Genomic DNA, 16,519 nt, shown 5'->3' on the forward strand with positions numbered 1-16,519 from the left:
TATATGTAACAACAGTTAAAGAAATAGAGGCCAAGAACATGAGAGGAAAAGGAGGGTAAATCATAAGGGTTAGAAGAGTGAAAGGGGAAAACAATGTAATTGTACTTTGATTTTAAAAATTAAAATTATAATTGTAAAAAAAATATTCTAAAAGAAGATTCTATGGTGGAAATTTAAAAGGAAAAAAAATGTATCAAAACTTTTGTTCCTGATTTTATTCTCTTTACCAGAAGACAGAAATTTCCCTTTTACTTATAAGGCTACCAGTAAGTTACATAAATAATAAGTTATAGAATTATCTACTATAGATGCTTTTCTCTGTTCTTTCCAGAGTATGACTATAAAAAATGACAGATTACTCCCAAAGTCCTTGATGAACTTTTTTCCATAAGTACAAATTGCTTTATTAAATAAATACAAATAAAAATATAGAATTCTGTTCTAGGAAACTGAAAAGGGGAGATTAAAAGCCAGATCACAGAACAACTACAGAGGGAAAAATACATTGCAGATAGTGGTAATGACATAAATCTGTCAGAAAACAGGCATGATTATGGACTTCAAGGATATCAGAAAAACACAATTATTTCTTTATACTGTGATGAACTATATTTTAAAGTTCCCCAGCTACCCCAGTTTCTGCCTTTTCCAGCCAGATATACTCAATGGCATGTCTCTGTACAACTGGTACTTCTTTGTTCTAACCTAATGTCAGATTTCTGCCTGAAGCCTACTCCCTTGTCCTTGGCCAATGTCATATTCCTGCCAAGCAGCCTGTTTCCTTGTCCTTGTCCTATGTCAGATTCTTGCCAAGCAGCCCCAAAGGCTCTCTGCCTCTTCCCCTTTTTTAAATTTCATTAACAAGACTGAGTCTGTCTTAGGTCTTTCTGACAAGAATGTCTTCCTTAACTGTCATGGAGTATGCATTATCAAAAGCAATACACTTCTGTCTTAGATTGGTAAGGCTCTGTGAAGAGTCTTACACATCCTTGGCTTTACCAACCTGTTAAATTAATAACTCTGTCTGGGTGTCCATTATCAGTTTCAAGTCATGTACGTTGGCTGCCAGCCTGTTGATGTAGTTATGACAAGCTTTAACACGTTGAGCAGGAATAAAAGTATTCCCAAAACAAGAAGGGCTAGCCTGGTCAAGCTATATATGCCATTTCTGAGGTTTGACAAAAATGGAAATACTGACCTCAGGCCATGGATAATTTTATCGACATTTTCTGCAGTATCAAAGCTCAAAAGAGCAGCATTCTTTAAATTCATAATCTCACTAAGCAAAGTTAACACAGCCAGAGAGGTGTTAGGATTATGCCAAATATCCTACAGGTGTCTTTAACCTTTTTTCTAATTATAATGAAAAGCGTTATAAATTTTAGAAATAACACTACTCCAATGATATTTGTCATGACACTTGGCATGCATCCTAACTCTTGAACCCTGAACCTCCTTCAGATAATTTGAATAGGTTACAGAGCATCATCCATTGTTCTATATACCAATATAAGTCCTTTTATATACTGAATACATTGGTAACTTTTTTTGCTAGATGGTTAACAAAAATAGTTGTCTTAACTCCTTGAGTCAATGCTATTGCAGAAGCAGTGGTGCTAGCAGTTAATGAAATTAAAGCTGTTATACTAGCAATAATCAAGCCCACTATCCTCTTGCTTCTTCTTAAAGTCTAACTCACTTCTTCCAGCACTTTTAGGCTTTTTTCAGAGAAACAAGGCTTTCTAATACTCAGGGCAGTAAGGCAAAAGCTGGTTGATAGATTCCTGTAACAAACATGCCAGGTTTCAACACTAACACAATTGGAAATTATACAGTCAATGCAACTTACAATAAATATTGTAGAAGAGACAAAACCAATTTTAGCTTTATAATTAAAAGAGTCTTAAAACATGCACTAACCCTTGTTTGATATCCAGATCCTGTCTCAACTTTATCGCTTGCTATTATAACATCATAGTGAACTGCAGCTAACTTCCAAATATGTCTCTGACAATGTCCAGATCCAGCCTTCCAAATGAAGAATGTTATTTCGAGTATTGTATTGCTTTCTAGACCAGTACATGATTGAGTCCTAATAGCTGGTCACCTTTGAGAATAATACAAGAGATATTATAATTTCTCTTTTTGACTCTCTGTCCCACAAGGTCTAAAAACTTGAGGCAAGGCAGCTTGTCCCATCCAGGATATAGTAAAGCAAAGGTGGGTCAGAAACATATGTCCAAAACAGCTCCCCAGTCACCCTTGTCAGGGCTCTCAGCAAGCTCACAGGTCAGCATCAGTCTTTGTCTCAGCAAAATATGTCTCACCAATCTTATTCAAGTTCCATGGGCCTCTTCCCCAATACCTTGTCCTTGAGGATTATACAAAATCCCCATAATAAATTGTTGACAAAAAGTCTCAACTGCTTGACTACGATTACCAGACCCATTATCTGTGTTTTTTTAATTGAATATTTTATTTATTTGTCTTGCAATGCTATTCCCTCTCCTATCCCCCCCAAAAAAACCTCCTTATCCTATCCCCCTTCCTCCTACTTCTATGAGGATATGCCCCCACCATCTACACATTCCTACCTCCCTGTTCACCAACACTAGGGAACTCAAAGGACCTCCTCTTCCATTGATGCTTGAAAAGGCCATCCTTAACTACCTATACAGGTGGAGCCATGAGTCCCTCCCTTTTTGTCCCCAGGCTGGAGATTTAGACCCTGGGAGCTTTGGTTGAGTATTTTGATATTCCTTCTAAGAAGGACCAAAGCACTCACACTTTGGTATTCCTTCTTCTTCTTGAGCTTCATGTGGTCTATGCATTGTATCTTAGGTATTGTGAGCGTTTGGGCTAATAGCCACTTATCAGTGAGTGCATACCATGTGTGTTCTTTTGTGATTGGGTTACCTCACTCAGGATGATATTTTATAGTTCCATCCATTTGCCTAAGAATTTCATGAATTCATTGTTTTTAATAGCTGTGTAGTCCTCCATTGTGTAAATGTACCACATTTTTCTGTATCCATTCCTCTGTTGAAGGACATCTGGGTTCTTTACAGCTTCCAACTATTATAAATAAGGCTGCTATGAACATAGTGGAGCATGTGTCCTTGTTGTATGGTGGAATATCTATTGGGTATATGCTCAGGAGTGGTATAGCTGGGTCCTCAGGTAATACTATGTTCAATTTTCTGAGGAACAACCAGATAGCTTTCCATAGTGGCTGTACCAGTTTACAATCCCACCAACAATGGAGGAGTGTTCCTCTTTCTCCACATCCTTGCCAGCATCTACTATCACCTGAGTTTTTGATCTTGGCCATTCTGACTGGAGTGAGGTGGAATCTCAAGGTTGTTTTGATTTGCACTTCCCTGGTGACTAAAGATGCTGAACATTTCCTTAGGTGCTCCTCAGTCATTCAACTTTCCTCAGTTGAGAATTCTTTTTAGCTCTGTACCCCATTTTTAATAGGGTTATTTGGTTGTCTAGAGTCTAATTTCTTCAGTTCTTTGTATACTTTGGATATTAGCCATTTATCAGATGTAGGATTAGTAAAGATCTTTTTCCAATCTATTGGTTGTTGCTTTGTCTTATTGACAGTTTCCTGTGCTTTACAGAAGCTTTACAGTTTTATGAGGTCCCATTTGTCAATTCTTGATCTTAGAGCATAAGCCATTGGTGTTCTGTTCAGGAACTTTTCCCCTGTGCCCATGTGTTCGAGGCTTTTCCCCATTTTCTCATCTTTTAGTTTCAGTGTACCTGGTTTTATGTGGAGGTCCTTGATCTACTTGGACTTGAACTTTGTACGAGGAGATAAGAATGGATCTATTTGCATTCTTCTACACGCTGACTTCCAGTTTAACCAGCACCGTTTGTTGAAAATGCTGTCTTTTTTCCACTGGATGGTTTTAGCTCCTTTGTCAAAGATCAAGTGACCCTAGGCATAGAGGTTCATTTCTGGGTCTTCTATTCTATTTCACTGATTCTCCTTCCTGTCTCTGTACCAATACCATGCAGTTTTTTATCACTATTGCTTTGTAATACAGATTGAAGTCAGAAATGGTGATTCCCACAGAAGTTCTTTTATTGTTGAGAATAGTTTTTGCTATCCTGGGTTTGTTGTTGTTGTTGTTGCGGTTGTTGTTGTTATTCCAAATGAATTTGAGAATCACTCTTTCTATCTCTGTGAAGAATTGAGTGGGGATTTTGATGGGGATTGCATTAAATCTGTAGATTGCTCTCGACAAGATAGCCGTTTTTACTATATTATATTAATCCTTCCAATACATGAGCATTGGAGATCTTTCCATCTTCTGAGATCTACTTTGATTTCTTTCTTCAGGGACTTGAAGTTCTCCTCACCAAGGTATTTTATATTATTTGTGACTATTGTGAAGGGCATCATTTGCCTAATTTCTTTCTCAGCCTGTTTATCTTTTGAGTAGAAGAAGGCTACTGATTTGTTTGAGTTAATTTTATATCCAAACACTTAGCTAAAGTTGTTTATCAAGTTTAGAAGTTCTCTGGTGGAAGATTTGGAGTCACTTAATTATACTATCATACCATCTGCAAATAGTAAATTTTGACTTCTTCCTTTCAAATTTGTATTCCTTTGACCTTCTCTTGTTGTCTAAATGCTCTGACTAGGACTTCCAGTACTATATTGAGTAGGTAGGGAGAGAGTGGACAGCCTTGTCTAATCCCTGATTTTAGTGAGATTGCTTCAAGTTTCTCTCCCTTTAGTTTGATGTTGGCTACTGGTTTGCTGTATATTGCTTTTACTATGTTTAGGTATGGGCCTTGAATTCCTGATCTTTCCAAGACTTTTACCATGAAGGGGTGTTGAATTTTGTCAAATGCTTTCTCAGCATCTAATGATATGATCATGTAGTTTTTTTTTTCTTTGAGTTCTTTTATATAGTGGATTCCGTTGATGGATTTCCATATATTGAACCTTCCTTGCATTCCTGGGATAAAGCCTACTTGATTATGTTGGATAATTGTTTTGATGTGTTCTTGGATTCAGTTTGCTAGAATTTTATTAAGTATTTTTGCATCGATGTTCATAAGGGAGATTGGTTTAAAGTTCTCTTTGTTGGGTCTTTGTGAAGTTTAGGTATGAGTGTAATTGTGGCTTCATAGAATGAATTGGGTAGTGTTCCTTCTGATTCTATTTTGTGGAACAGTTTATAGAGAATTGGTATTACATCTTCTTTGAAGGTCTGATAGAACTCTGAACTAAAACCATCTGGTCCCGGACTTTATTGGTGGAGAGACTCTTAATGACTGCTTCTATTTCTTACAGGGTTATGGGAATGTTTAGATGGTTTATCTGGGCCTGATTTAATTTTGGTACCTGGTATTTGTCTAGAAAATTGTCCATTTATTCAGATTTTCCAATTTTGTTGAGTATAATCTTTTATTGTAGGAACTGATAATTTTTTTAATTTCCTCAGTTTCTGTTGTTATGTCACCCTTTTCAGTTCTGATTTTATTAATTTGGATACTGACTCTCTGCCCTCTGATTAGTCTGGCTAAGGGTTTATCTATCTTGTTGGTTTTCCAAAGAACCAGCTCCTGGTGTTATTGATTCTTTGTATAGCTCTTTTTGTTCTACTTGGTTGACTTCAGCCCTGAGTTTGATTATTTCCTGCTGTCTACTCTTCTTTGGTGTGTTTGCTTCTTTTTGTTCTAGAGTTTTAGGTGTGTTGTCAAGCTGCTATTGTATACTCTCTCCAGTTTCTTTTTGTGGTATGAATTTTTCTTATCTATTGTGCCCATGAGACATGGTAGGCCTGGACCTATTTGCATTAGATGGGTCCATTCCTCCAATTTGCTTTCTTCTGTTATCAACTACAAAAAGTCTTAACTTGTGAACACGTATTTTTATTTAATCATTTATTTAAGTTTTTAAAAATTGATTTACTTTACATCTAGTTTGCTGCCCACTTTCTGGTCAGCCTCTCTCAAAATCTTACTCCCCATTCCTTTCTTCTCTGAGAGGGTGGAGGCCCCTTTGGGTATCCCTCCATCATGGCACATCAAGACTCTGTGAGGGTAGGCACATGGTCATCCTTTGAGGCCAGACAAGGCAGCTCAACTAGAAGAACATATCTCAAACTCGTATTTTTTAAAATGTTCTGTGCTCTCCTGGATAGTGTAACAGTTCAGCTAGTATTTGGCAACAACTGTACATTAAAGCCAAGAAGTACTAAGAATCATTTACCCTCCTTTCCGTAGCAAGTAACTTCTCCTATATCTTTGTGACTTCAACTCCTTCCTTAGTGATCAACTATTTTCCCATGCAACTGAGTGCAAATCCTAGTCTTGGATAATAATATCTTTTCTCTTTGTTCTTTGATCCTTGAGGTAAGAATTGTTACGTGTTACTGTGTTTGAGTACTCATGATTGGCTTATTAATTAAATAACTTATTAAATTCCTTAGTTACATACATGAGATCCTGTGTTTTAAAAGCTGTGAACTTAGTATGAATGGAACAATGTGCAAAATGTTTTTCCCATAAAAACATCCTTCTAAAAATTACACAAGCTATAATAATAAGTGAATGCTCTTATTATTATACAAGGACATGTAAAGAATTTGTAGATATATCTATATTATCTCTGTGGGGAAGCTAAGGACTGGGAGGAATAATCTTGGCTCTTAACACCTGGTGTATTACCTTGCTGTAGTTGTATTAGCTTAAGCTGAGTGGAAACATCACCTCATCTATTGCTTGCTTCAGTAATAAAAATGAGAAGTCTCTGCTTGCACTGCTCTTAAGCTCAAATGCCTGAGTCCCTGATATCCCTCATTCAGATCTTCGACATTTCCTTCAGTCCATGGAGTTGGCCCCACTGGCCAGTGTGGGTCAACATTTAGAATGTGATCTGCTTCCCTGATAATCTCCACTTGAACAATATAGTAGAATATTTATATCGACTGATGTTTCTTATTCTAGGTCCTTTCAGTTCTAGAAGTAAAACCAATTCTGCCACATGTTATGTGTTTCAGTATATAATCTTTTCCATATGTATGCATATCATATATATTCAAACATTATATGAATCTAAACAAGATACTTATCCAGCTTTAGAAAAAATTAAACACTTCATATAAAGCTATTATACAATATGATGTAGAAAAAAACAGCATAAGTGATACCTTGAGGGATAGTATGGCCTTTAATACATGTATAAGAAAAAATATTTGCAATATCCAAAGAGTTCAAGAATTATGAAAACAATAACATATTCTTAGTACATAGAAAGTAGAGGATAATGATGCTAAGTGCAAAAAAATGAACAAGATAATAAAGTCAAATGATGAAAGCTAATTTTTGAAAAGATTTATAAAACACATTTTATTAATTAAATTAATGCATGCTGGGGCTGGAGAGATGGCTTAGTGGTTAAGAGTACTTTTTCTTTCAGAGGACCCAGGTTAGGTTCTCAGTAGCACATATTAGCTCACAGCCATCTATAATTCCACTTACATGGTACCCAATGTTCTCTTTAGACCTTCAAGGGAACAGGTCATGCAAGTAGTACACATACATATATGCATGCTGGCAAAACATATGTAATAGTATATTTATATCTGCAATAGAACATTAAGAGCTATGATAGAATTGTAAATATGTTTACCCTTAAATCATATGGACAGCAGTGAACAAGGGAAAGGTTCTATGCATAAAATTATTTCTTCTAACAGGAAAAAACCCACAAGTGATAGAATTACCACTTTTCAGCACCTAATGGACTAGCAGAAGAGGCTGATGAAACTTAATGATTGTGAACATCAACAGAAAGGAAAGTACACACATTCTGTGTTATGGGTTTGAATATAAAATAGCCTTAAAGGGTCATATGTAAAAGACTTGTTCCCCAGATGGTGGCACTGTTGAGATGTGATTGGACAATGAGAGCACCTCTCATCTACTGATGATTTCATACCTTATTGACTACTAGGAGATAGGGCATGCTTCGAAAAAGTAGGTCACAGTGGAACTGTGCCTTTGAGGGGGTATATCTTGTCCTTTGTTTCTTCCTGTTTCTCTTTTCCTCTTGTCCTTTACCCCATGTCTATTTGTGTCTCTTCTCCTACCTCTACTCCTTCTGGGTCTCATAATAAATGTACCCAACATTATTTTAAGAGTGCTCTTGCACTTAATAAACAAATGAACTTGTTTGGCCAAGATTATTATAACCACATATACTAAGCTCATGATTATTCTGTTGTATATATTTAGGTATTTTAATGACAAGAGAATTTTTCATAGAAATGGGATGCTGTTTTTATATGTGAAAACCCAAGTTAATTAGAAAACAGCTAGCAAAATATAAATGATTAAATAGACTCAAAAATTCAAAATATCATTGAACTGTATAAAGTAAAACTGTAATAAAAATTCATGGCATTCACAAAATATTTCCAGACTAGCCAAGTTTAAGTATTCATTTTGCTGAATGTTGAAAGACAAGCAAGCCCTATAAAAGTGATAAATTATTTCTCTTCTGTTACAGTTTAGTACTTCTTGATTTATAATCAAGAAGGGTTCCCCCTAAAAGAACACCATCAAACTCAGAAACAAACATCATAATTCATAAAACATCAAATACAGTGGTGAATTAATAAATTTTGAGGGCCTAAGGAATGCAAATAAATCACATTAGAAAAACAACAACAAAACGATGTAGCTGAGCAAGTTGGTTTCTGCTTATAAACCTAGGACTGGGGAGGTTGAGCCAGAAAAAATAGAAAAGAAAAAACATTTAATCACACTGTAGGTGGGGAAACCTTCTGTGTCAATTTAACACTAGTCACTTTATTAGCTTTCAGAAAATTCATAGGAGAATTGAATATCCATATAATAATTCATCAACAAACATGCAAATGTGAAATATTATAAAGGTACATAATAAAGTATGGGAAACCATATGAAAACCTTGCATAAATATGCCTAAATAAATGTGAGGAATGGACAGAGATAATACCAGTATAAGTCTATAATTAAAATAAAATGCTGTCATTAGCATATATATATATATATATATATATATATATATATATATATAATCGCAGATGTAGGATATTCAGACATATATAAAAATAGATATAGGAAATTAAAACTATCATAGCCTAGAAAATCATTATAGCCAAATTGATAGCTTATCCATAGCCACATATAAAGATTTCAAGTTACTATGTAATGTATATGGAGGGGTTACTTATCCAAAGCCAAAGTGAGTATGAACTTGATCTTCAGTGAGCCAGCAAGTGAACCCTGGTTGTGGTAAGCACAAATGGAGTATAGTGGTATTATGTGGGGACTGTAATCTAGAGCTCGCACAGTTAGAGCTACAACCTGGTACAGCCAAAATGTTGCACACAATGAAGAGATTTCTTGCTGAGCACTACAAAGACTATGGGAAAAACCTTATTTAAAAAAACAAAAACAAAAACAAAAACAAAACAAAACAAAAAAAAAAACTCTGACCAGCCAGATGAACTCTAAGTCAAGGTGGCCTTGATCTTTCTAATGGTCTGAAAAGTACACAATGCAGCCTGCATCTCATCATCAAGGACCATGACAGGACATGCTGAGAGAGAGGCTGGGAGATTTTAGCAACTAGATTGGCAGGAACATCTTACCATCTGTACCATCAGGTATGTGGAAAATGTCCAGAAATAGAACTACGTGTAGATCTAGAGCAGTGAGCTGGTGAACTGGCAGACACAGACTACCACAGCAGCAGCTGTTCAACCTGAGGTCTCCTGTTGTACCCCAATGTTAACTAATACTAATAATAAAGGACTTCGTTTTACCTGTTAGTTAACAAGTGTTAACAATTACCAATTAGAACACATTATAGAAAATACAGTCATTCTTGACTGTACTAGTATTTAAAATGAAGCCTTAACCCAACACCAATTATGTCGATTAAACAAGAACTCAAGTCTACCATATCTCATCTCTCTCTCAAACCACACTTCCTTGATCATCTTCTGCTTAGAGATTATACCCTACACAGATGTTGAGTCCTAACTTTAAATGCTGTTCTATATCCCAAATCCAACTAAATCCTTCTTTAACAAACTGGTAGACAACATTTTGGCAAAAGTGACTTGCCTGCACCTAAGAAGCGATACTGAAATTTACTATTTGGAAAACAATAATTAGAACATGTAACAGAAAGTATGTGATTCTTGACTGCAACAATATCTAAAATGAACCTAAAATGAAACTTGCAGAAATATACAAGATCCTTTTTTTAGGTAACTATAAAAATTTACTCAAACTTAGGAGGCATAAAGTCCAACAGTCTATGTTTAGTCAGGGAAAGTCTGCTATAAAGTTATCAGTTCCACAATTTCCAGATGCATTGTCTTAGCAATACCTCCCAAGATATCAATCAAGTTATGGCTACTGTTTCCAATGCCCCAAACCAACCACATAAAAATTTTAAAGGAATAAATGAAAATAACATTATGTAGATTAACAAACAAGAGAACCCTGAGAAGTACTCAACTGAATCAATACCTGTGGGAAGGCAAGCTCTGGAGTGAAAAAAACTGTGTACACTTTAATATATAACAGATGACAGACTCAGGTAGAAGAATAATTTTAAATTTGGCCTTGTTTCTTTTCCATTATACCTTGGGAGAAAAAAGTCCTATGCCATTAATTGAGTCTTGGGTACAATTTAGGAGCCCATATGTTAGACCTGTGGAGGAATGACAGGTCAGGATAAACATTTGGGTTGACTAAGTCCAGCCATTCTAATAACCACCACCTGAAAGCTCTTTAGTAACTGAGTTGGTGAACTCAAAATGAGAATCCTATATTATTTTATTATTCTTAACTTCAGAGAATACAAAGAATGAACTAAAACAGACTAGGAAAAATGAAAGTGAATCTCATTTGACAGGGGTATGAACTTATTTCTGAAACATTTGGAAATGCCCATGATATAAGTAGAAACAGACTTCAGCTATAGCTTTCAGGATTCTCATTTTTCTTCTCAGAATTTCTTCTCAGTTTAAAGAAGGAGAATTAAAATCAGGAAAGACAGGAATGCAAGGCTCTGCCAGTGGTCTGCATGACAATATGAGTTAAAACAGGACTACAAAACACAAAGTAGACAGATAGGCCTCCAAATTCTCTCAAATCCTCTGTGGACCAGCAATTTCCAGAAGCTGTTACATCTTGGAGGCTCAAGAAATTAGTGACCAAATGAAGTGTATGTACTCAGAGGTGATATTCTGGGGCTTACAAGAGGGCATCCAGTCCTTAGAGTCCATATGTTAGAGACCCAATCACAACAGAAACTAGACCCTGCAAAGCCCTACCTGTAATAAGAACTGCTCCTTATCAGGACTCTGGAAACATAGATGTTTAGGAAGGTAGGTGAACAAGTTTCTATAGAAGCTGCATTACAACAGTTCTGATTGAGGGTGCCACTCCCCTAAGAAAAGATACACAGAGTGTAGCCATAATTTTTGTTAGAACTCCACCCTTTTTCCTACTTAGAACTAACAGGGGAGAAAGATCATTGATTTGAGACATTCAGACTCACCTCAGAAACTGGAACAGGCTTTGAGCAAATGATTAATCAATTATCACTGTGAGTTCTTTGGAGACTCTTACCTTTAGGATCAAATCAGGACTGATAAAGCCTCATGGTTTCTGTTTCAAAGACTAGGTCTACGAGATCCTGGAAATCCCAGAAATTAATGAACCTGACTTCAGCATCACCTTCAGTCTTACTGGTGTGGGCTCTGTTCAGCTGAATAGAAACATCCTAAGTGCTGTCAGGTGAGTAGAAACATAACAGGACAAATCTGTGAGAACCCAAACTCCTTTAAAGTCCTTTGAAAAGTGCCATCTCCTATGCCCTGAAAAGACGACCACACAAGAATAAGGTAAAGAGACCCAAACACAACAGAAACCACACCCTGGAAAACTCTATCTATAATCAGAACTTATCCTTATCAGGAGTATGGAGACATATAAATTTTGGAAACTACAAAAGCCTGCACAAGCGCCATGCAAGATCAAGCCTGATCAAATTCTGGCATATAGAGGGAAGGCAGATATTAAACACCACACTTAGCAGAAGTGCTGTTGACAATTGATAGCTACTGGGAGAGGAATGATCAGTTTCTCTTAAGAATGTTGCCTCTAGCAAGTCTACCACGTTTCACTGGGAGGTCACATGCTGAGGAATATATGAGTAATACAAACTGAACTTAAAGAGTGGGGAAAAAAAGAGAGTGTGTGAACTTGTGTAAGTAGGAAAGAGGGAGTACATCTGAAAAAAATTTGGGGAGGGTAAATATGATCAAAACATACTATATGAAATTTTCAAAGAAAGAATTTTAAAGGGAATTAGATCTTTTATCTGGGACCCATTGCCTCATTTCAAGAGGGACACAACCCAGTCCGGAGCAAAATAAACATGATTTTTTTTTTTAGTTGTCTGGCAATCCTCTTCCCTGGAATAAGACAGAGGAAGTTGATATACTTTCAACTCTGGAGTTCTACTCAAAAGACCAGATAGATTCACAGTAATGGGTAAATGGGTGGAAGTGTGAGACTTTTGACTTCTGCTTCACCAGCCTGAGGCCAGAAGGGCTTGCTTGGTCTGAGCAGTATTGTCTTCTGTCATGTGTGTTTTCAGAGGCCTTAAAGGATAATCAGAATTAAAACAGTAGCAAAATGAAATCCGCTGTGAATCTTCCAAGCTACAACCCACCCTCTACCTGAAAAGGAGGCCACAAATGCCCTGCCTCTGCTCTGGTCTCCAGAATCCCCAGACATGGCAGGAAGTTAGGTCCAGAGGCAATTCATTTCCCTTGCTCTTCTCAGGAATGGAATCCTACCTGGGAAACAAGAGGGCTAAGAAGTGGGTATGTTCTAATTAATATGAAGTCATGAAAATTATAAGGGGTATTTCAAGCTGAGTTGGACAGGGTGGCCATGGTGAACTGTACCCTAATACAGTGGCCTGAGGGTGTTAAGGCAGGCCTAAAGACTCTGTTGTTCCTGATCTCTGCCATTGGGAAAACAAGGAGGTGACATATTTGTTCTGAGGAGCCTTCCATTTCCAGATAAAAGACTCATAGTGAGGCCTTTGATCCCTGTGAAAACTACACTCCTTGTAACTAACAGCAAGGGTCCTCAAATACACCCCTCTTTGGCCTGCACTGGTAATCTGTGTTGCTCCTGAATGAGTGGTGGTGGCGATATGCTCTTTTTAATTTTATTCTGTGTGATTCTAGGAAACATTGCACTATTGATATCAGAACAACAGATAGATGTGTTGGTATCCAAACTGTGCCTAAATCTCTTTAAGGAGTAAGGATCAATCACAGTCCATACTCTTACCTCAAGATGCCCAAAACCTAGCCATAGTCCATTCTTCTAACCAGAATTGATTTCCTCAACAGATTTCTCAGAACACATGTTGCCCAGCACAGTAGGAGCAAGATGAGTGGGGGCCTTGTTAAAGGAAAGGTACTCTCTGATATGGCAAAAATATGGTACTTACACAGTGTTATTTTGCCCCTCCAGATTTTTGCTTTGCTGAGTCACTTGCTTATATCTTTGTCCTGCTGACCTTGAGCCAAGTCATCATGCCTAGGAGCCACAAGGGTAAAGGTCGCTCTCGCACCAAACGTCAAAATGTACAGGAGAGGAGCCATAGTCTTGATGTTGCTCATCCCACTGTAAAGGAGGAACCAACATCTTCTATTGGTCAAGAGGATTCCCCCAGGTCTCCTGAGAGTTGCACTCACCTGGCTACTCAGACAAATGTAGCCTCTGTTTCTGATGACTTAAGTGTGTTATCAATAGGTGCTGTAGGTGGTGAGACTTCTGGTATAAATGCTGAGGCTTCTGTTATAAGCTCTCTGCGACGTTCAGGCACTTTCATGATAGGCTCTACCACTCATCCTGTGCGCAGAAATCTTCTCAACAGGAAGGCAGGTGCATTGATGGTGTTCATGCTGGAGAAGTTTAAGGTGAAAGAGCACTTTACACAGGAAGATATGTCGAGGGTGATTAACAGGAAGTATAAAGCACACTTCCCTGAGATCATTAAAAGAATCTCTGTGCACTTGGAGCTTGTCTTTGGCCTCGAGTTGAAGAAAGTTGATCCCAATTCTGAGTCATATATGCTTGTGGGCATGCTGGGTCTCTCTACTGAGGGAAGTCTGAGGGGCAGTAGTGGGTTACCCAAGACAGGGCTCCTGATGACCCTCCTGGTTGTGATCTTCATGAATGGAAACATTTCCAGTGAGGATGACATTTGGGAATTTCTGAAAGTGGTGGGGATATATCCTGGAAGGGATCACCCAATCTTTGGGGAACCTAGAAAGTTCATCACTAAAGATCTTGTGAAGGAAAATTATCTGGAGTACCACCGAGTGTCTGGCATTGATCCTCCAAAATATGTGTTCCTGTGGGGCTCCAGAGCCCATGCTGAAACCACGAAAATGAAAGTCCTGGAAGTTTTAGCGAAGATCAATGATGGTATCCCTAGTTCCTTTCCTTGTCTATACGAGGAGGCTCTGATTGATGAGGCTAATAGAGCAGCAAGGAGAGTTACAGCTGTGCCTGGCAATGCCATTGACAGTCCTCATGTAGGGTACATAACCCACAGCATCTCCTTTCTCTAGTTGCATTTGAGAGTTTTACATTCTGTTGAAGAGTAGTTAGCCTTCTATGTAGTAGAATGCATTATAAGGTAGTAGAAACAAAGTTTATGTCTTATTGTACTACTATAAACGATCAAATTAGAGATATTTTATTCTTTGTTATATTGCATATGATATTTAACCAAAGTTAAGTGTTTTTAACCAAAGTTAATCATCTCATAGTCTATGTTTTTAAATATTTTTGCCTGGTATGTTTATTGTTATTTATCAAGTTTAAGACGAGTTTGATAATTTTAATCAAATAAAAAATGGATAAGTAATTACTGTTTACTAATTCACAAGTAGGATCCTTTTGGGAAAGTGATTTTTATATAACTTGTATCATAAATATGTAATAAAAATAAAATTTTTAATTCAAAGTTTGCTGTATGTTTTATCCTTTGCTTATAGTATTAATTTAAATAAATTTGGAATTAAGTTTACTCCAACTGTATGTAAAATTGATTTGTAGTAATTCAAATCTTTTAATCTTTTTAATACTTTGCTTTATATGAACATTAATTAAGCATCTGCTCTATATAGTAATCTCTATTAAGAGTACTAGAGATGGTACAAGAAAAAATTATCTAATATCCTGACATTAAGTACATATAAGAGAGTGAGACAGTATATAAGCTACAAAGACCAAGACAAAATGGTAAAGAAGGAGCATGAGTGCACGTGTACAGTATATGTGTGTGGTATATGCCCATGAGGATGCAGGTATATGCTGGTGCACACATGAGGAATCTGGAGGAGGGCACTGTGTAATTTGCTTTATCATTCTATGGTTTATTATTTTTATATGGAGTCTCTCACTAAAACTGGAGCTAAGAAAATGGCAATCAAGCTTTATGTATCCTCCCATCTCTGCCTTTACAGAACTGGGGGAACTGGCACATGTGTGACCATGTTTAGCTTTTGTACATGGACACCAAAAGACAGGTTTTTCTTTTATATACACAGCATCCTTGACTATTGAGTTACTTCCTGAGAACTCTAAAATTTAATATGTATAATCTTTGGTGGTTTTATCAATCAAAAATACATTTGACTAATGAGGAGAGGAAAACAAACATGGGCCTGCAATGACTCCCTGGAATGAAGACTGAATGGGCATTGTGTATAAAGAGAGGACATTAATTTTTAGGAAGTTAGATTTCCTCCTTGATATCTCTCTTATTTTCCTGTATCAACCGAGTATCTTTTTGCTCTTTGGGAAATTCGCTGCTGGTGCTGGTGATGCTCACAAAAAGACCCAGCTTCATTCCATAGAATTTTAGAAGCAAAGAACTAAAATCTTATGAGAAAAATATTACAACCTCCTATGGGAATTACAGCAACACAAGAAGAATAGATAAAAGTGAGAATAAAGTTCATGAGGCAAGGCAATTTGGATTTAGAAAACTTCAGGTCAATATAGTGTAATATATTTTAAAGTAAGCTTCATGGTCAGTTATCTGAACCTATGAGTCTGATGAACAATATAAGTCCTTCATATGATATATCAGAACATTGAAGAAAAATTACTGAATGGAAAACTATGTAGTGAAGGAGGTTCTCTAAAATAAGGTTGTAATATTATACAATGCCTTGACAATTGGTGGATCCAGCAAGACCTAAAATGACTTAATCATTTGTTTACTCTGCTTCAGACCACAATTTCACATTTACTTCCATTGCATATTGTATGTGTGGCAAACCGCATGAGGCCCTGTCTTTCAAGCAATATAAGACTCCCCAGACTATGAGTATAATAAAATGAGAATGATTAATTAATTTCCATCTTATCTATATACTATCTAGTG

At 36.8% G+C, this 16,519-nt stretch overlaps 1 protein-coding gene across 1 annotated transcript; it reads left to right on the forward strand.

Annotated features, from left to right (window-relative positions):
- The first annotated feature begins 13,553 nt into the window (after positions 1 to 13,553).
- LOC114631923 (melanoma-associated antigen B4-like) lies at positions 13,554 to 14,693 on the forward strand. Its single transcript, XM_028780316.1, has one exon. The coding sequence runs from the start codon at positions 13,554 to 13,556 to the stop codon at positions 14,691 to 14,693; it is 1,140 nt and encodes a 379-aa protein (XP_028636149.1).
- Positions 14,694 to 16,519: the final 1,826 nt, after the last annotated feature.

The sequence above is a fragment of the Grammomys surdaster genome, unplaced genomic scaffold (genome assembly GCF_004785775.1).
Source record: "Grammomys surdaster isolate TR1022 unplaced genomic scaffold, NIH_TR_1.0 369, whole genome shotgun sequence".
NCBI classification, from domain to species: Eukaryota; Metazoa; Chordata; class Mammalia; order Rodentia; family Muridae; genus Grammomys; species Grammomys surdaster.

Excerpts from the sequence above, each read along its gene's own strand:
- LOC114631923 (XM_028780316.1), top strand. The coding sequence starts at position 13,554 with ATGGTACTTACACAGTGTTATTTTGCCCCTCCAGATTTTTGCTTTGCT.